The 21,976-nt window shown below is 36.3% G+C and overlaps 1 protein-coding gene across 3 annotated transcripts in view; it reads left to right on the top strand.

Annotated features, from left to right (window-relative positions):
* ATP11B (ATPase, class VI, type 11B) overlaps positions 1 to 21,976 on the top strand; it is an 87,867-nt gene that overhangs the window by 35,573 nt on the left and 30,318 nt on the right. For all 3 annotated transcript variants that reach the window (XM_015566318.1, XM_015566319.1, XM_015566320.1), the window contains exons 10-21: positions 558 to 708; positions 1,868 to 2,065; positions 4,365 to 4,607; positions 5,116 to 5,291; positions 5,717 to 5,785; positions 7,914 to 7,987; positions 8,061 to 8,164; positions 10,979 to 11,160; positions 13,717 to 13,920; positions 15,654 to 15,807; positions 17,144 to 17,246; positions 20,037 to 20,171. In XM_015566318.1, coding sequence (XP_015421804.1) covers positions 558 to 708; positions 1,868 to 2,065; positions 4,365 to 4,607; positions 5,116 to 5,291; positions 5,717 to 5,785; positions 7,914 to 7,987; positions 8,061 to 8,164; positions 10,979 to 11,160; positions 13,717 to 13,920; positions 15,654 to 15,807; positions 17,144 to 17,246; positions 20,037 to 20,171 — 1,793 coding nt within the window. The remainder of the gene's footprint in view (positions 1 to 557; positions 709 to 1,867; positions 2,066 to 4,364; positions 4,608 to 5,115; positions 5,292 to 5,716; positions 5,786 to 7,913; positions 7,988 to 8,060; positions 8,165 to 10,978; positions 11,161 to 13,716; positions 13,921 to 15,653; positions 15,808 to 17,143; positions 17,247 to 20,036; positions 20,172 to 21,976) is intronic.

Genomic DNA, 21,976 nt, shown 5'->3' with positions numbered 1-21,976 from the left:
AACCCCTTGGGCCCAGACTTGTTTGTGCTCTACAATCGAAACTCTGTATCAACTCCAGTTCTGAGATCCCTGCTCGAGGAAAGCAGGTTTCTGGAGTTTTTTTAGCTTCTATGTGTTACTATGTTGCAAACTGCCCTCTCAGAGGCCTGCAGCGGCAGGCGGCGAACATTGGAGTCTGCCGTCACTGAAGCAAGCAAGTCTCATGTTCAGTTTAAGCTGCCTGGCTGCTGGCCACCATCTTGGCTGTCAGTTAATTTGCATATCTCGCTGATTAGCCAATGGGAAGGGTAGCAGTCGTACACCAATTACCATGTTTCTCTTTTATTAGTGTAGATATCTTATTTAATATCAGTATTATTCAGGAATACCCTACTTCAGTGGCATAGCAGTAAGACATTTAACATGTATTCTGTGAAAGGTACTGAAAATACGTTCCTGTGATTATCTGCTTTGTGGTCTCTTGAGATCCAAATTTGTATTCCAATATTTATATTTTAATCTAAAGTGAATAGTAGCACATAATTGATATGTTTTATATTCTCTTTTTCTCATTTCAGGTCAATGAATACATTTTTGATAATTTATCTAATAATCCTTATTTCTGAAGCCATCATCAGTACTATCTTGAAATACACATGGCAAACTGAAGAAAAATGGGATGAACCTTGGTACAACCAAAAAACAGAACATCAGAGAAATAGTAGTAAGGTATTTTATTCTGTTCTTGACTCTGCTCCTGTAGAGGAAACTTCTGATAGGAGTGACCATTCTGACCTTCCTAAAACCATTACTATTGAAGGATGACAGAAGGACATTGCACACTTGAAGCCAATACAAAATATTGAAATTAAACTGTAATTGAAATAAAAGAATCACAGTAGATGAAAAAATAAAAACAAACGACATTGCAAATGAAGGGTAGCCAGCCTGTATGTATTGGTATACTTTTTACACTTTAGGATATGAACAGTTATATTTTCTATGTCGTGATTTGAATAGTTACAAGAGATCACAAAAAATTAAGTCATCTGTATTGGCATCCACTTGAATACTACAAATTCAGTTTTTTATTTCTGTATGTTACAAGTGAAATAAAGAGTAAGTTGGTTTGTTTTCAATTCTGCCAGAATAATTCATGGAATCTTATTGTCAGTCTATTGATAGAATGAAGTTAAGAACACAGTTTATGTCATGTAAAGTTTTAAACTGATTAAATATGGACTACCAAGAGAATTTAACCTACAATACGGGTAAATAATTGTTTTCCAAATCTCACTTTAGATTAAAATACAAATACTGGAATACAAATTTGGATCTCAAGAGACCACAAAGCAGATAATCTCAGGAACGTATTTTCAGGACCTTTCACAGAATGCATGTTAAATGTGGTACTACTATGCCATTGAAGTAGGCTATTTCTGTGTAACCTGTAATTTAAGAGTTTTAAATTTTAGCAGTTCCAGGCTGGCAATTTCATAATTTTTAAAAACTACACTCAATTTTTAGTTAACTGTAATTTTGAAGAGTAAAAGTAGAATGGTAAGCATATTCCAGAGATTATAATTAAAATTTTGCCAAAAGCAGTTTTAGACACACCAGGTTTTTGGTGGCTTCTGAAAAGTAAGAAATAATTTGAATGTAACCAATTTTTTCTTTTACTTTGTTTGAGAATCCAGTCAGCAATAAAACTACCAAGGAAATGCGTTAAAAAGGACAACTCAATAAATGAATTTTAGCCCATGAGACTATTCTGCTTCAAAATATAGTTAATGGTCTGTTTGGACTTGAAACTTTCTGATAACTTTCTGCAGTAATACTGAACATAGTTTTATATTTTCACGTATCAAATAATCATTTTTCCCTCTAGATTCTGAGATTTATTTCAGACTTCCTTGCTTTTTTGGTACTCTACAATTTCATCATTCCAATTTCATTATATGTGACAGTCGAAATGCAGAAATTTCTTGGATCATTTTTTATTGGTTGGGATCTTGATCTCTATCATGAAGAATCAGGTCAGAAAGCTCAAGTCAATACTTCTGATCTGAATGAAGAGCTTGGACAGGTAATGACCCTTTTAATTTGTTTTCCTGACTTGTTATTTTCATCAAAACAATACATGTGCAAAGACTAATAAAACAGAAAACATTAGAAGGCTTTTACCAAAAATAGCCCTACTTTGCTCCACATCTAATTTTGTTTTCTATTTTTCAATTTTAAAGCTGTTATTTGTTTGACTGGTGATGTATTTTATATCATCATATTTGTTTACTACTTCATTCTCATTCTTCCTAGTCTAAAAGTTTTTTATTAACTTGAATAAATAAATGACATCACACCCAGGCAGTGTGGCTCAGTGGTTGAGCGTCGGCCTATGAACCAGGAGGTCACAGTTCAATTCCCGGTCAGGGCATACTAGTATGCTCAGGTTGCGGGAGGCAGCCTATTAATGATTCTCTGAACCAGGAGGTCCCTCTCCCTTCCTCTCTGAAATCAATCAATAAATATATATATATATATATATGTATATGTATATGTATATATGTGTATATATATATACACACACATATATATATATATATTTAAATAAGTGACACCTCCTAAGATATCCTTCTTTAAATTACAATTCAACATTTGCTCTAGATACTGGGCAACCTTTAATATCACATAGCAACGGTAAAGTATATTATCTTTTATTTCTAGTTTCACCATTTGCTAGTTACTAGTATATGATGGGGTATGTTAATTATTCTGTTTACCTTTACTATTTCCAAAATAATGAACTTTGAGGTATAGTTTCCCATGTATCTTTATGTCTTGGTCAAAACAATTTTGTTCCAACTTTAATTCTGCCTCCCTTGTTATATATTGATCTTTTTATTCTGCAATTTTGCTGAACTCACTTGTTAGTTCTAGTAGTTTTTTTCAGTGGATTCCATGACCTATATACAAGGTCGTGTTATCTGCAAATGGAGATAGTTTTACCTCTTCTTTTCCAAATAAAGACCTTTTCTTTTTTGTTGCCCAATTGTCCCGATTAGACCTTCAGTGCAGTGTTGAATAAAAGTGGCACGAGCAGACATCTTTGTTTTATTCCTGAACTTGGAGGGAAAGCATTTAGTCTTTCTCCATTAAGTAAGATGTTACATGGGTATGGATAGATACATTTTATCAGGTTGAGGAGTATGCTTTTATTCTTAATTTCTTGAGTGTTTTTTTAATCATGAAAGAGTATTGGATTTTCTCAAATGCTTTTTCTACATCTATCGAGATAACTATTTTATTATTAGAATAAAGATCAAGTGCAATTTATTATTATGGTGGGTTTCACTGATTGAGTTTTATATGTTGAACCAATCTTTCATTCCAAAGATAAATTTCACATGGTCATGGTTTCTAATCCTTTCTATATGTTTCTGGATTTGATTTGTGTCTATTTTTATAAGGGGTCTATAGTTTTTTCCCCTTTGTGATAGCTACCTCCTGTTTCAAATGCCTTCTTTCTCAAGCCATCATTGCAATAAGCAGTTTCTCATCATAATTCTAGTTGTATCAAGAATTGAGTATTTCAGTCTTCTCTTTATTGACCTACCTTCTTTTAGGGCTAGTTTTCTAGAATTAGTCTCAAAGAGTAATAAAATTATTTGTCTTATTTACTTTTTAAAAGATGTTTTTAAACATTTCTTCTTTTTACTGATTTATTTCGTGCCCTCAGTTTCAATTTCCTCTGTCTATTTTAGATAACTTTATACCTCTCATTTTTTGTGTTGCTATCATTTTGTGTTTCTGTTTCCAGCTCTATACCATTTCTCCTGGACCAGATTTCCTTTCACATTCTAGGTTCATTACTAGTAAGCATGCCTTCCATCCCTGCTCATAGATCAGTCTATTTATTATTTATTGATGAGAGAGAGATAAACATTGATTTGTTGTTCCATTCATTTATGTATTCACTGGTTGATTCTTGTATATCCTCTGACTGGAAATTGAACGCACAACTTTAACGTATCACAATACTTTAACCAAATGAGCTACCCAGTCAATGCTCAGAGATCATCCTTGAGTCCTACGAAAAAACATCCAGGAGATAAAAAGAAGTACTAATACTACATTCAACTCCACAGATGAACATGCACATACAGATGCCACAAACTTCAAAGTGTATATATTTTAAAATGTTTTCTGTTACCCTGTTTTGTTTCCATGGCATCTTTAATTATTTAATGGATTATCAGAATCAGCATCAATATATCAGTTTTAATAGGCAGACTTGACGAGACAGAAGCCAACTTTTCTTATTTAACGTAGGACTGTGAACACAAAGGTTGTGCGTTTCTTTTTGTTGTTGTTTTTTCTATCTCTAGGTGGAGTATGTGTTTACAGACAAAACTGGCACACTGACAGAAAACGAGATGCAGTTTCGGGAATGTTCAATTAATGGCATAAAATACCAAGAAATCAATGGTAGACTTGTATCCGAAGGACCAACACCAGACTCTTCAGATGGAAACTTAAGTTATCTTAGTAGTTTTTCCCATCTTAACAACTTACCCCATCTTACATCCAGTTCTTCTTTTGGAACCAGTCCTGAAAATGAAACTGAACTAGTAAGCAATTTTTAAATTAATAAATAGGAGTTTCATTTGAAATAGTTCTCTTTGTATTAGTGGGGCAAGAAATATGTATTTGAAATATATATCCTTTGGTTTAATACTCAGAATTTACAGTCACTTAATATGTGTTTGTAAACGGAACTAAGCTAAGGAAAGCCTACTGCCTTTGAGTAAAGAAGACTTTGCTGAGACAGAGCTTAAATTTATTTAATACTTTCTGAGACCTCACTTCTTCCACAAGAGAAGTTTCACCTTTAATGCAATTTGGTTATGCCTCTTAAAAAGTTGATGGGTCATAAGCAAATGTGACATTTTACTCTTTAAAGTTAGAAGCAACCAGCTGTTATTTAGGCAATTCAAAATTGTAGCATTCTTATTCTAGATCTTAGGTTACCAAAATACGAACTGTATTTATTTGCATTTTTTACAATTCTGTTTCTGGTTTTCTAAATGTTATTTGGGATTGGTATTGATAGTGTGAATATTAATTATGTATTTACAGATTAAAGAACACGATCTCTTCTTTAAAGCAGTCAGTCTCTGTCACACTGTACAGATTAGTAATGTTCAGACTGATGGCATTGGGGATGGTCCCTGGCAAGCCAGCCTTGCACCCTCCCAGTTGGAGTACTATGCATCTTCACCAGATGAAAAGGCTTTAGTGGAAGCTGCTGCAAGGTAGGTTAATCTGATTTCCAAATCATCAGAAAATAACTTTTTAAAGAAAAAATGTGAAAACACTAGTATTTGAATTGTCAGACAAAATTCATAAACACATAGAGGTAGAAATTTATTTTAGTTTTTTTAATGAGAATTTGAAATGTGTCATTAATTGCTAAGCTTGCAATAGAGTCATATTTTGATGTGATCTCTAAAAATCTGGTTAATATGAATAATATAATCTGTGAGAATACATGTGTATTGTTTTGGACCTACTCTGATCCTTCAAGTTCTTAAAAATAGTGCTATATTAAGAGGAAATATTTTAAAATCCATCTTAAAATTGTATTTTAAATATTTTTATTCAAGCTAAGTTATAATATATTTTGAAACATGAAATATCATTCCCTAAATTTTATATTTTTTTCTCACTTTAATCCTAGGATTGGCGTTGTATTTATTGGCAATTATGAAGAAACTATGGAAGTTAAAATACTTGGAAAACTGGAACGGTAATTATTTTCTTTATTGTAATTTTCTATATATCAAGCATTTAGTATAGAACAGATTTAGGTAATTTGTGGCCTACAGCCTGTTTTTGTACAGCCCATAAACTATGTTACATTTTTAAGAAATTGTTTAAAAAAAATAAGAAAGAATATCTAACATAGACAATATATGTATACAACGCCTAAAATATTTACTATCTGGCCCTTTACAGAAAAAGTTTACTGACCCTGCTCTAAAATGATACTATTACATTGTATTTCATCACAGTAATAACAATATTCTGCTTTGAATCTTTCATCTCTATTTTAGCTTAATGGTTCTTGAATTTATTTATATTTATTTTTATACACTCCTAGGGTAATGATTTTTATAAGTTTCTTACTAATAAAAACTTTTTTATATTTTCTATGATTTTATCTTTTAAACATTAAAGAACAGCTCTTATTTCCTCTGTATGATAAGTTAGGCCATTCTTACTGTAGTCAAATCATTCATGATTTTATAAGTTCCAGTCATCTTAACTCTGGCTGTGCATTTTTAGACTATGCTTTTCCAAACTAAGTAGAGCTTTTTTGTTGACTGCTTTCATGTGGGAGCCTGTCTAGCTCATTCTATCAATTTAGAAACCATCATTACAATCAGTGTTTATCTTTCATATGGGCAAAGCATTGCATATGTACATCATCTATAATAATAAAAGCATAATGTGCAAATCGACCATCCGGGCAGCCTTCCGTACAACCACGCTATGACATGCACTGGCGCCAGGCCAGCCAAGGCAGGTGCAATGCAGTTGGTCGGGGGGCCGTCATCACCCCATGATTGCCCCAAAGAGGGAGGCCCAGGATATTCAGCCGGTGGCGCTGCGGCAGGTAGTCAGGGCGTCCCTCTGCGTGGCAATCGATCACGGAGCCCCGGCCAGGTGGGCGGGGCCTCCCTCTGAGGAGCCATTGATGGCAGAGCCCCACGATTGATCCCCCCACAGAGGGAGGCCCGATCGCGGAGCCCCGGCTGGGTGGGCGGGGCCTCCCTCTGAGGAGCCATTGATGGCAGAGCCCCACGATTGATCCCCCCACAGAGGGAGGCCCAGGCCACCTGGCTGGCAGCAATGCGGCACGTGGGCAGGACCTTACTCTACAAGGCAATCGATCTCCCCAGAGAGGGCAGCCCAGGCCACTGGTCATTGATGTTGTGGTGGGTGTGTGGGGACAGCCAGCTGTCTCCCGCAGAATTAGGCCCAGGCCAGCTAAGCGATCGCACCCCATGCCTATTGCCCACAGAGGGAGGCGACCGGTGGCGGGAGCGGGGATAGGAGCAGGCTGCTCAGATGGCAAGCAGTGGCAGGGGCAGGGGCAGGGGCAGGGGCAGGGCTAGCTGCCGGTAGCCAGGGGAAGGAAAGCTCTGATAGGCCCTGATCGCCGGCCAGGCCTAGGGACCCTACGTGAGGGGTCCTGGATTTCGAGAGGGCACAGGGGGGCTGAGGGACACTCCCCCCTCCACCCCCCCAATGAATTTCATGCACTGGGCCTCTAGTTGTATATATTCATCCAGAAGACTTTTTAGCCTACACCTGACCCATCCATGCAAATTTTTTTACTGCTCCTTAGAGAGGTATTTGTTCCCCCACCTATATACATGTATTCTGTCCCAGGTTCAGAATCACTGCTATAATGAGCCTCTGTTATTCATGTGAATGAGTGTATTTCTTAGGTGTGTTTGGGCAGAAAAGAAGAGAATCTATTACATTTTTTAGTGAGAAGGACATGGAGCTATGGGCAGATCTGGATTCCATTCACAAACTTGACGTTAGGCAAATGACTTAATCTTTCTGTGTTTAATAGTCCTCATTTGTAAAAAGGGATAAGACCTACCTCCGTTGGTTCTCATAGGTCTTAAAGCACATAAGATATGTAAAGTGCATGGCATTTGATAAGTGCTCAATAAATGTTAATTCCTTCTATTTGTATCTTCTTTTGCTAGTAATAACTCATAACCAGTCATCTTGAAAATGTAGTTGAGGTTAATTTCTTGTTCTAAATTAATTGTTTTTATCTTTAATAGGGGCTCTTTCTAAATATTTACTTGATATTATTCAAAAAATAAAGTTTGGTCTTTTTTTCCCCCCATTAGGTACAAACTGCTTCATATTCTGGAATTTGATTCAGATCGTAGGAGAATGAGTGTAATTGTTCAGGCACCTTCAGGTAACCAACCTGAACTTTTATGAATTTTTATTTATCTAATATTAAGAGCTTGATAACTCATTTTTCTTTTTAGGTGAGAAGTTTTTATTTGCTAAAGGAGCTGAGTCATCAATTCTCCCTACATGTATAGGTGGAGAAATAGAAAAAACAAGAATTCATGTAGATGAATTTGCTTTGGTGAGTGCAAATTTCTATGATTTAAAAAATCTGAAATATGTATGTATGTGTGTGTATATATATTATATATATAATATATACTTATATATTATATATATATTTGAAAGATTTGGGGTTTATTTTTGCATTAATTTATCAAAAATTATAGAATTATGTGTTGGCTCCATGTTCTTTAGTTAAAAGTTGACTTTTAACCTGTTAAAATGTGTCTTGTCTTTGAACCTATTATAATCAGGGTACTTCTAGCAGCAAGGACCACTCAGATTACTATATTAAAAAGTGGGGAGGATTACTAAAAAAAATACAGGGGAAATCCCAAGGATGTGGAGAAATTGGGACCCTTATACACTGGTGGGAATATAAATGATATAGCCACTTTAGAAAATAGTTTGGCAGTTTTTCATAGAACATGGAGTATACTAAATGATACAGCAATTTCACTCCTAGGCATACACCCTAGAGCAGTGGTCGGCAAACTGCAGCTCGCGAGCCACATGCGACTCTTTGGCTCCTTGAGTGTGGCTCCTCCACAAAATACGTGCGGGCGCGCACATACAGTGAGATTGAAACTTCGTGGCCCATGTGCAGAAGTCGTTATTCTGTAGAAGAGCCACACTCAAGGGGCCAAAGAGCCGCATTTGGCTCGCGAGCCACAGTTTGCCAACCACTGCCCTAGAAAATTGACAACATGTCTACCAGAAACTTGTACACAACTGTTCTCAGCAGCAGTACTCCTAATAGCCAAAAAATGTAAACACCCAAATGTCCATCAACTGATGAATGGATTAAGTAATATGTCATATCCATATAATGGACTATTTGGCCACTGAAAGAAATGAAGTACTAATATATCCCACAACATGCATCAACCTTGAAAAGATTATGCTGAGGGAAAGAAGCTAGTCACAAAAGGCCACAGAGTCCATTTATATGAAAGATCCAAAATAAGCAAATTTATAGTGATTGCCACAGTTGAAGAAGAGGAAGTGTAGTGTCTGCTAATGGATGTGGAATTCCCGTGGGTGTGATGAAAAGATTCTGGAATTAAATGCTAAAATAATTACACAACTCTGAGTTAACTAAAAATTAATGAATCAGCCTCTTTAAAGGAGTGAATTTTATGGTATATGAATTATGTCTTTCATTGAAATAATGTAGGAGAATCTTACAGAAACAAAGTGCCACAAATTATGTGAATAGAAAAATTTTTAAGCAGTTCTCTCAGTATTAGGACCTCATGATCACTCATTCCGGCTTTTCTGTAAATGTACTCATCTCTGCTCAACTGCCTCCTTTACTTACGGTTTCTTTTTTCCCATTACTGTTCCCTAATTGTTTATGATGGTTCATTTACCACACTGTAACATCCATGAAAACAAAGATATTGTTTTACCTTACTATCATATCAGTATTCAGAACAGTGCTGGCACATAGTTAAAACTCAATAAATGTTTGTTATAGAGTAAACTAAGTTCATTTGTTAGTAAATCTCATAGTCCTTTAAATGTTATTTTAACAGAAGCATTTATATATATGTGTGGGTCATTTGCAAATCAACAAATGCCAATATTTAGAAATATGCTAAATAGTATCATATAGTATTTTAAAATCTGCCTTTCCAAGTTCTGTAATTAGAACATTTGCTTTGGGTTTTTCTGAGGAAATTATATAGCAAGAAAAGGAACTCTTATAAGCTTGTAAATTTATATACCAACTTTCAAATACTAATACCATAAGAAAAATTTGAACCCAATAGGATCAGAAAATCAAGCATATACATTTTAAAATTCTATGTAATTCCGGTTCACCAGTAAAGATGTACTGATACAATTTTAAATCATTTAGTGTGTCTAGAAAGTATTGGTTGTTTGATAATGGCTACCTTACAGACCTCTTTATTTGAATTGCAAGCTTGTCATACCATAAAACCAGGAGTGGGGAACTTTTTTTTTTTAATATATTTTATTGATTTTTTACAGAGAGGAAGGGAGAGGGATAGAGAGTCAGAAACATCGATGAGAGAGAAACATCAATCAGCTACCTCCCGCACACCTCCCACTGGGATGTGCCCACAACCAAGGTACATGCCCTTGACCGGGATCGAACCTGGGACCTTTCAGTCCGCAGGCCGACGCTCTATCCACTGAGCCAAACCGGTTACAGCGAGTGGGGAACTTTTTTTTGGCAAGGGCCACTTACATATTTATAACATAATTCGTGGGCCATACAAAATTATCAACTTAAAAATTAGCCTGCTGTATTTGGTCAAACATTTAATTAACTCACTCGTAATGCTTTGGCAGGGCCAGACCTTTTATGGCCTGGACTGTCCCTCCCTGCCATAAACCCTGAGGAAATGATAGTCCCTTTGCCTAAAAAATTTCTTATGAAGTAGGGAAAAGTGGATTTGTAATGGTTAAAACAGAAAAGTAGAACCTGGGGCTGCCTCTCTCTTAATAATCATGAAGGTACCATTATGGAACTTTCTGGCTTTCCAGGTAAAACAGTTTTAAAACCACAGATAAGATAATCTTATGATTGTATCTATTCTCTAATATATAATTTCTTAATTGTTTTCGGCAACTTATTAAGAACTCCTTAGAAATTGAAAGAGTTATGACAATAAGTGTTCCATAACTCAGGTCACTAGGACTTTTTTGTCACTTCATTTATTTTCTGTCACTAGATGATAGTACTTTTTAAATTATTTGTAATTGATTTTTTGTATTGGGGTCCTCAGTTTTATTTCAGTGACTTCTTAATTCCCCATTAGTAATTTTTGTTTAATTTCTGTCTCTAATTTTTCTGTGTTAGAAAGGGCTAAGAACTCTGTGCATGGCCTATAGACAGTTGACATCTAAAGAGTATGAGGTAATAAATAGACGCCTATTTGAAGCCAGAACTGCCTTGCAGCATCGGGAAGAGAAATTGGCAAATGCCTTCCAATTCATAGAGAAAGACCTGATATTACTTGGAGCTACAGCAGTAGAAGACAGGTAAGTATCAGATAAATAGGCAATATCATTTTTCTCATTCAAGAATTTTTTTAGCCAAGTGTTCCTAATTTATGACATAAATTTCATTTATTAACATCCTGTAATTAATATATTTAAAATTAAAATCAGCAATTAAAGCCTTTTTCCCATCAGTGTGTATAATTTTCTTCTAGCAAGGTATCTGAAATAGTTGAAAAAATACAGCTATGTATAATTTTGCCCATAGATCTAAATTTTTAGGATGCTCTGCAGTATGTGCCATACAAAGACGTTAAGCCCCTACTTAATTCCCCAGCCTCCCCTGCCACTACTATGTCCTTCCACTTTATACTTCCATAGTACCAAACTGTCTGTAGTTTTCTGAACAACAAGTGTAGTTAACACTGTTCTATTTTGTGGCTTTGTTCCTTGGCAAGGCTATGCCTTCTACCTGATTATTCTCTTACCCATTTGTGAATACCTATTTATAAAGTACTAGAGGCCTGGTGCATGAAAATTCATGCACTGGAGGGGGGGTCCTCAGCATTTGTGAATACCTATTTATAAAGTACTAGAGGCCTGGTGCATGAAAATTCATGCACTGGAGGGGAGGTCCCTCAGCCTGGCCTGCCCCTTCTCACAGTACGGGAGCTCTCAGGGACGGGAGGCAACCTGGAGATCAGGGGAAGGCGATGCCCCCATCACACCCCTGCCGGCCCTGGTTACTTGAGCCTCAGGCAGCCCCAGGTGGCTGGGCAGCACCTCACACTGGCCCTGGGCGGCTGAGGGCAGGTCCGGCCACACCATGTGCCTGCCGTGACCCTCCCCGGCTGGGCTGAAAGGACTGTTGGACTCCAGCAGGGCTGAGGGGACTGGGTGTTGCCATCTTTATGATGGTGTGATGGTCAATTTGCATATTCCCTCTTTATTAGATAGGAAAGTTCAAGTATTACCTCATTCCACTAAACCTTTCTATACTTCTAAAAGAATTTAAAAAGCTCTTTTTGTTAAGTCTCCATGTTTTATAGATCTGCATTGTCCTTGTGGCAGTATATTACAACTAGAGGCCCTGTGCATGAAATTCGTGCGGGGGGGAGGGGGAGGAGAGGTCCCTCAGCCTGGCCTGCACCCTCTCCAATTTGGGACCCTTTATGGGAGGGGATGTCCAATGCCAGTTTAGGCCCTGTGGGATCGAGCCAAAACTTGCAGTTGGACATCCCTCTCACAATCCAGGACTGCTAGCTCCTAACTGCTTACCTGCCTCATTGCCCCTAACTGCTTCTGCCTGCCAGCCTGATCGCCCCCTAACTGCTCCCCTGCTGGCCTGATCGCCCCCTAACTGCTCCCCTGCTCGCCTGGTTACCCCCAACTGCCCTCCCCTGCAGGCCTGATTACCCCCAACTTCCCTCCCCTGCAGGCCTGGTCCCCTCCAACTGCCCTCCCCTGCAGGCCTGGTTCCCCCCCAACTGCCCTCCCTTGTCAGCCATCTTGTGGTGAACATCTTGTAGCAGCCATCTTGTGACGACGTCGTGGTGGCCATCTTGTGATGACGTTGCGTGATGCCACCTAGGCTTTTAGTATATAGGATTATTTGTTTAACGACTTTGTTCTTTATTAGCCTGTGAATTTCTTGAGGTCCATTTATTCTTTGTCTTTGTTTCCAGCACCACTCTCAATATGTGTTTCACAGTTTCTTGAGTTAAATTGAAATCTGTGAATTAAGTTGAATTCTACAAATTAATCCTTATATTTTTCTCGACCTCTTAGCTTAGAGTTATGTGTGTTTGCATTAAAAAAACAAACAAACAAAAGAAAAAAACAACCCTAGGTTTTCATTTACTTTTCAGTTGCCCTCATGAAATTTCTGAGACTCACCTGAGGTTCTATAGTCCTTTATTGTCCACAGTCTAATTTTTGAACTGCTGATATGAGAGATTTCCTTATCAAAAAAAGAGAAAAATCTTATAGTGAAACTTAAGACTTTCTAATAAAATAGTTTATGTAGGCCATATACTTAATTGGTACTATAAAAATCAACTTTGAAAATATATTCTTAAAATATGAGTTTGTAATAAATGAGGCATGTGGCCCATCGGCCAAGAGTTTGACATGTTTGTAGATTTTATGTTAAATAGATGATCACCGATTTAGTCATTCTTGTCTCTTCCCTAATTGGGGGGGGTGGGGGGGGACAGGATTCAGTTTTATCACTGAACTGAATGTTACTATAACATTCTTAGGTCAAGAAGTCCAGAATTTACTTTACTTATACTCTGTGATTTATATTTAAAATACAATCAGAAAAGTATTTTCTACTGCTAATTTTTTTAAAAAATATATTTTATTGATTTTTTACAGAGAGGAAGGGAGAGAGATAGAGAGTTAGAAACATCGATGAGAGTGAAACATTGATCAGCTGCCTCCTGCACATCTCCCACTGGGGATATGCCCGCAACCAAGGTACATGCCCTTGACCGGAATCGAACCCGGGACCCTTCAGTCCGCAGGCCGACGCTCTATCCACTTAGCCAAACCGGTTTCGGCTTCTACTGCTAATTTTGTTTCATTTAATTTCAGACTGCAAGATAAAGTTCGAGAAACTATCGAAGCATTGAGAATGGCTGGTATCAAAGTATGGGTACTTACTGGAGATAAACGTGAAACTGCTGTTAGTGTGAGTTTATCATGTGGACATTTTCACAGAACCATGAATATCCTTGAACTTATAAACCAGAAATCAGACAACGAATGTGCTGAACAATTGAGGCAGCTTGCCAGAAGGTAAGAATATAATTATCTGAATCAAATAGTTTAGGGGTAAGTAAACTATGGTCCACTGCCAGTTTTTTAACGCCCATGAGCCCAAAATAATTTTTATATTATTTGATGGATAAAAAAGAATCCAAAGAATAATATTTCATGTTGTGAAAATTATATAAAATTCATATTTTGATGCCTGTGAATAAAATTTTGTTGGAACACAACCACCTTCATTCATTTACATGTCATCAGTGAAGGCTTTTGCACTATAGCAACACAGCTGAGTATTTACAAGAGACCTTATGAAGCATTTTTATCATTTTTCACTGCTGCTTGATACACTTCAAGTTACAGCAACTCAATAGTGTCTTGAGTACCACACATACTGCCATCCAACATTTTACTTTTTATTTACAAACCTCACCTGAGGATATGTTTCTGTTGGTTTTGAGAGAAACAGAGAGAGAGAGAGAGAAGCATTGTTGTGAGAGAAACATCGATTGGTTGCTTCCCGTACAATTGAATCTGCAACCTATGTTGTGTCCTGACCAGGAATCGAACCTGCAACCTTTTGGTGTACAGGATGATGCTCCAACCAACTGAACCACCCAGCCAGGGCTTACTGTATTTTAGCTATCATTATTTACTCATTATCTCCAAATAAGAAAAATGGACTTTTAATATCACACTTTTTAAAAAACATATTCTTATTGATTTCAGAGAGGAAGGGAGAGAGAGAAACATCAATGATGAGAGAATCATTGATCGGCTGCCTCCTCCACACCCGCTTCTGGGGACCGAGCACAACCTGGGCATGTGCCCTGGCCTGGAATCAAACCCAGGACTCTTCAGTCTGCAGGCCGACGCGCTATTCACTGAGCCAAACTGGCTAGAGCTAATATCACACTTATCACAGTGAAGTGTTGATTATTTTATCAAATTAGATGTAGCGCAATGCTACTTTGAGTGCTGGCCTTCAACAATATATTAAAGTGTCTCTGAATAATAAATTCAGTGCTTGCACCAGAATGTAAATCTGTGTATTGCTTCTTTTACCAAGAAAATCTTTACAAAAGGAGAGTGGGGAGGAACAGTGGAACCTAATAGTGTGGTCAGTAATGTAGTTGATTTAGATACTGATGCAAGCTTCTTATCTCTTCCTGGCAACAAATAGTTAGCCCAGCTGCCAGTAATCATACCATGAGTAGTACTCATATAGCATATGCCCACAAGGGAAGTGTTATCCGTGTTTCACCATAGTAATATCTCACGTCACAGTCCATTGTAGGAGTTAATATCAAGAACAGTTATGATTCCTTCATCCCTTTGCTTCCTACTTACACATAATTTAGCTCATGATTTTTTCTGAATGTTTTTATTTAATTTTTAAAAATTAGGATTTACTAAATATAACAATGTTTTTATTTTTGTAAGACTGTATACTCAAAATTTGGGAGACTATACTGAGATTATATGTTACAGTTCACATTTAGAAAATATAGTTACTGTGTCTACATATCAGTACATTGTAAAATTGAATATCATCTGTTTTATTCATCATATCAGTCACTCTCAGTTCTACTTAATCTTAACTTCAAGGTAATACAATTTAGTTTGTTTCCTGACATGTCAGTTTTGTAATAATAAAGTCTATAGATGAATGGTCCATCTTTCAGTAAGAATCTTTTGTTTACTAAGCGAATGAAAAATGACTTCAAAGTATGTTCAGAGGACATAATTATTTTCTGTTTTAGAATTACAGAGGATCATGTGATTCAGCATGGGCTGGTGGTGGATGGGACCAGTCTATCTCTTGCACTCAGGGAGCATGAAAAACTATTTATGGATGTTTGCAGAAATTGCTCAGCTGTATTATGCTGTCGTATGGCACCACTGCAGAAAGCTAAAGTATGTTTGTGTTATAAAAAGTTCCATTAAAGATACATAGATTTAAAAGTATTCTTTAAGATTAATGACTTAACTAGGTCTATTTGGTGGTATGCAGTATATGAATCTTAACTAAGGGTCAGTCATTTCTCATATTATGAATTTTAACCATGTACATTTTTAGACTTCTGGAATTTTCAGTCATTGTAGAAATTTCAGCTATTCATAATAAATAACCTAGAAAGTCTGTGATGGGTAGCAATTTGTGATTTTTCCTGAGACACAAATTTGAGCTGTGACAACTCAAGTTTCACAATTTACTTACCAACTGAGGGAGCCTCTAAGACTTCAGTGGTTCTATTGAGCTCTGCTTATTCTTGCATTATTGTGAAATGATAATTCTCTTTATTTAAAATGACTATTAATTAATAAAACTTTAGTAAGAAGTTGAAAAGCCAATTGTGATATTAAGTTATATACAAAAATATTTAAATTTCAGCTATGATTCTATGTGAAAGCCTATACAAATATTTTTTGTAACTCCAAATTTGTAATTTGAGGTCTTAGACTGTATCCTTCACAAATAGTATCCTTTGAAATGTACATCTAAACACTGGTTGTTTCACATATAGATCTAATAAATTAGGCATTCAATAGTTTTTGGCTTCATGGAACTTTCTTATAATGCCTATATTGTTATAACACATGTCCCCTCAGTCTATGGAGACTAAAACTGGAGACCAAACAGAACTATCATCTAGGTTCTTTATAAAAGTACATTCAAGAATTTCAAAGAAACATTTTATAAATTTCATTGAATTTAACTTTGATTGCTTTTTAAATTTTTGAAAATAATTATCTTTGCCTAACAAAGTTCAAATAGTTATTACTTTTTACACAGTTATTAAGCTTTTTACAAAGGTAAACTGTATTTAAAGATTTTTGCTTCCCATAATAAAATCCAAGATAATATTGTGTGTGTGTTTTTGCTTTTTGTTTTTTTTTAAATATTTTTTTATTGTTGAAAGTATTCCAGATATCTCCCATTCCTTTGTCCCCCTTTACCCTTTTCCTCCCAACCCCTACCCATCCCCCCAGGTCTTCACTACCCTTATTGCCCATGTCCATGGCCTGTGTATGTAAGATAATACTGTTCTGCAATATCATTCTGAAAGACATTTCTAACATCGTAGTGGAAAGAGACATCCCTCAAAAAATGAACCATAGAGAATATTATTGTCTAATATAAAATTAATTTTTTTCTACTTCCTTCAACAGAGTCATTTCTGATAAATGACTTTCTATAAATATAAGAAGTTAAAATTTTACCGTGATTGATTAGTTGTATGTCTTTCAGGTAATAAGACTGATAAAAATCTCACCTGAGAAACCTATAACGTTGGCTGTTGGTGATGGTGCTAACGATGTAAGCATGATACAAGAAGCACATGTTGGCATAGGTGATTGATTTTTCCTTTTTCCCTGAGCTTTTAACATTGGTATAATTATTTGGGGATTTTGAATTTTTCTTTTGTAGACTAAAGTATAGTATCAAATACATGAATGAAAACTGAATGCAACATGGTAATATAGTGTTTCCCTACCAGAAACCTATTATAATTAGCCCAATATTTCAAATATTTTATTTCCAAATTTTCAAAGACATGAATACCACATTAATGAATTTTTCTTTTCCAATTCTCCTTCATAATAAATTAGTTTTATTGTTACATGTAATTTTATACTTTAAAGTAGTTTCGTATATTACTTTATCCCTTTTAAACTCTAAATTTGTGATTTACATAGTTACCTTCCTGGTTTTATATTCTCGTTTTAGAATGTTATTTTTTGTCAATCTAAAGATTCTGCAGCTCATTTTAAAGACAACTTTAGAGATAGAAAATCATACCAAACTGTAATCCTATATAATAAAAGACTAATATGCAAATAGACTGAACAGTAGAACGACCAGTCACTATGACGTGCACTGACCACCAAGGGGCAGAAGCTCAATGTAGGAGCTGCCCCCTGGTGGTCAGTGTGCTCCCACATGGGGAGCGCCGTTCAGCCAGACGCTGGGCTCACGGCTGACAGGTGGTGGTGGCAGGAGCCCACCTCCATGGCAGCACTAAGAATGTCCGACTACAAGAAGGCACAGGCCAGGCTAAGGGGACTCCCCTCCCGGCGCCCCCAACCCGAGTGGATGAATTTCATGCACCTGGCCCCTAGTAAAATATAAAATTCCAAATAGCCCTCTGACTTAATAACCTTTATCCTAATTTTTTTCTTTTTTTTGCCTAGCATTTTTATTGGATTCAGAATACTAATTGTTTTATTTATATTTAAAATATCAGTCATTTACTATTTAAACCATATTCTGACCTGTTTTTCTCACTAATTTATTATACAAATACAGAAGTAAAGAGGACAGTATGGGTTTTTCATTAAAGGATAAATTTTTAGTTTCAGAAAAGAGTGTAACTGGTCCTGTTTCGGAATCATTTCTGTAATATCCTGTGAGTAGTTATTGGGTCTAATGTTTCTATTTTATCTCAAATAAGCTCCTACTTCTTTAGGATAATTAAATTTTCATTTTGAAAACTTAATTTTCTTTCCAGTTTGTTAATTGTTCACATAATTCTCCCTAACAATTTGATATCTTCCTATATCATATTAAAGCATAAAAAGCTACAGTATTTATAACATTTTGAGTCTAGTATGCTAGCAGACAGACTAGTGAATAGGATAGATTTAAACAGATGTTTAAGTAGATGCAGATAGATGTTTAAAACTATTTAAACATAAGTAGGGAAACAACTTACTTGATAAAAAATACTGATAAAACTTGTTAAAGACCGTAAAAAGTAATAGAGGAAAAATCTAATGAATAATCCTGTATTTTGAGATGTGAAAAGGTCTATTAAGTACAAAACCAAACAAAGCAAGAAAAAGTTCAATATGTGTGGCAAAAGTAAATACTGTCCCCCAAAAATTTTAAACACAGAGTAGTAAAGAATATTTTCAAAATAGATGACAAAGTTTTAATATTCCTAATATGTAAATTCTTAACAAATTAATAAGAAAAATACTATAGTAGAAATAGGTGGAAGGATGTGAACCATCAGTTGTCATAAAAGGAGAAATCTAAAATGAGTACTAAATGTATGAAAAAAGGGTTCAGTCTCTCACTAACAAAGAATGCAAGTTAATATTGCCTATCAGAGTGACAAAAATTACAAAGATTGATAAAATCTGGAATTAGTAAAGGTATAGATTAGTGAATTATCTTATTTGATGTTTATGGGAGTCAAATTAATGTTTGCCTGTTGACCTGTCAGTCATGCTTCTAGAATTTCTTTGAATAAAATATGTGAATATGTTGACAAAGACATATTTTATAAACAATGTCCATAACAGTATATTAAGAGACAAAAGTAGATTACAAAACAACCCCATTTTTATACACTTATTTGTATGTACAGACATATAGAATATGTGGAAGGAAAAATCCTAAAAGTATACATACCAAAAATAGTTTTTTTCTAGATGCTGTGAATATAGTTGTCTTTATCTATAACGCTTTCAAACATTTCGATCCTTTTATGACAAAAATCAAAATTTTTAATTTTGAAAAATAATTTTTCAAAACTGCTTCTAAATTTAAAAAGTAAACTTGGCAATAACTGTTTTGAAAACTAAAAGATTATCATAACCTAAAAAATGTACTCATTTATCAGATAAAATTATGTACTGATTTCAGATGATAGTATACTTTAAAAAATCATTTTGTTTGAGTTATGCATGAAAAATTTAAAGAAGTCGAACTTGCTCATTTTTGGTAGGTTCAAATTATTCAACTTGGATATTTTTTATGTTCAGTGAAGTTAAAGCTATTTTATAGCATCCTCACCATTAGAAATCTATTAACGAGTACTCTGAACTTTTTAGTATAATTTATGTTCTTATTAGATCCGGGACTTTCAATATTATTTTTATAGTAATTATATTTTATATTACATTCTAAACCTTTGAAAATTGATGTTACATGCCTAGTATATATTGTAGTTTTATTTTAATTTATATATTTGATGTAGAACAAATTTTTGGAAATCTGCTTTCTACTATATATTAGGATATAGTGATCCTAAATCCAACTTCAACTGCTATAATTAACATGTTCACAGATATATAGGGAAAATTATACTTATCAGTTATCAATGAATTTGCCTTTTTGTCCCCTTTATTGGCAGGAATCATGGGTAAAGAAGGAAGACAAGCTGCAAGAAACAGTGACTATGCAATAGCACGATTTAAATTTCTCTCCAAGTTGCTCTTTGTTCATGGTCACTTTTATTACATTAGAATAGCTACCCTTGTACAGTATTTCAGAGAGGAAAGGTGAGGGAGAGAGAGAAACATCAATGATGAGAGAGAAACATCATCGATTGGCTGCCTCCTGCACGCCCCTACTAGGGATTGATCCTACAACCCGGGCATGTGCCCTGACCGAAAATCAAACCAGTGGCCTCTTGGTTCCTGAGTCGATGCTCAACTGCTGAGCTACACTGGCCGGACTCATGGATATATTTTAGAATCAGTTATTGACAGTAAGTTGAGGATTCAATTTAAGGAATACTATCACCATACAAATTATTCTTAAAAATTGTTCCCATAACAGTTTTTCTTAAAAATCATTTCCATAAAATAAGTTTATGGAATATACTTTGATTATTAGTCATGGATCTCATGTGTACTGAGAGAAAGAAAATCAAGGGTTGCCTGGTGCTAAGGGTGCAGGTTTTAGAATTGACTGGAAAGGGATATGGAAAATTTTGCGCGAGAGAAAAGTTAATCTAGTTTGATTGTGGTGGTGGTTACACAGCTGTATAAATTTGTCAAAACACATTAAAAAATTTACACTTAAAATTGCTACATTTTATTTTATACAGATTTAAACTCAATTAATTTGATTTCTTTGATGTAATTTTGTTTTGAACCAGTGGTAAGTTTTAATTTAACTTCAACATGATGGTTTCAAGCAGGTGTTCTAAATCTTTTTGTGTCATGAATGACCATTAGGTAATCAAGTGAGTTGTATAAATTACTCAGTATAGGGCTTGTAAATGCACAAAATAAAATACATAGGATTACAAGGAAACTAATTTTGTTGAAGTACTGTTCTGTCTCTTGACTCTTTTGAGGAAGGTAGGATTTTGTAGAACTCATGTTAAGAGCCCCTGAGTACCAAGACATTTACTACACCAGAATATCCTATGTTGCCTATATACCTGTAATTAAGTAATAGCTGCAAGCCAATGAAAGAACACAGGTAGATTGCATATCTCATCCTATATAATAAAGAGCTAATATGCAAATGGTCATCACGCCCTCACGCTGTAACTCCGTAATGGCTCTGACACTCAACACTGGGTCTGAGGAATGGGGATCAGCCAGGCACAAATGAGTTCATGAGAGAGGAATGGGGACCAGCCAGGCACAAATGAGCTTACAAGAGAGGAATGGGGACAAGCCAAGCGCAAATGAGCTCACGGGAGACGAATGGGGACCAGCCAGGCTACGGTCCGGGAGAGGGACAAGCCGCGCACCCCACGGTCCCGGGTGCCAGCGCCTACAGCTGCAGCCTGAGTGAAACTGCCTGCCCACAGTCCCCTGCGGCTATGGCCGGTCCTGGGTGCCTGTGGCCAGCCAGGGTCCCGGGTGCCTGCAACTGACCAGAGGAGGGAATCCTAGGTCCCGGTTGCGGGGCGAGACAGAGGCGATTAGGGACGATGAGGCCAGCAAGGAAGCAGTTAGGGGCGATCAGGCAGGCAGAGGTGTTAAGGGTGATCAGGCAGGCAAATAGAGGGGTTAGGGGCAATCAGGCAGGCAGGTGAGTGGTTAGGAGCCAGTAGTCCCCAATTGAGAGAGGCAGTTGGACATCCCCTGAGGGGTCCTGGATTGGAGAGGGTGCAGGCCGGGCCGAGGGAACTCCCCACCCTTGTGCATGAATTTCAAGCACCGGGCCTCTAGTCCTATCTAATAATAGAGAAACATGGTAATTAACCATACCTCTGACACACTTCCCATTGGCTAATCAGGGTGATATGCAAATTAACTGCCAACCAAGATGGCGGCCAGCAGCCAGGCAGCTGAAGTGAACAGGAGGCTTGCTTGCTCCAGTGAAGGAGGA

This window comes from Myotis davidii, unplaced genomic scaffold, assembly GCF_000327345.1.
Source record: "Myotis davidii unplaced genomic scaffold, ASM32734v1 scaffold102, whole genome shotgun sequence".
Classification (NCBI taxonomy): domain Eukaryota; kingdom Metazoa; phylum Chordata; class Mammalia; order Chiroptera; family Vespertilionidae; genus Myotis; species Myotis davidii.
The sequence above is the reverse complement of the archived record's forward strand: the minus strand, read 5'-3'. Positions and strand labels throughout refer to the sequence as shown.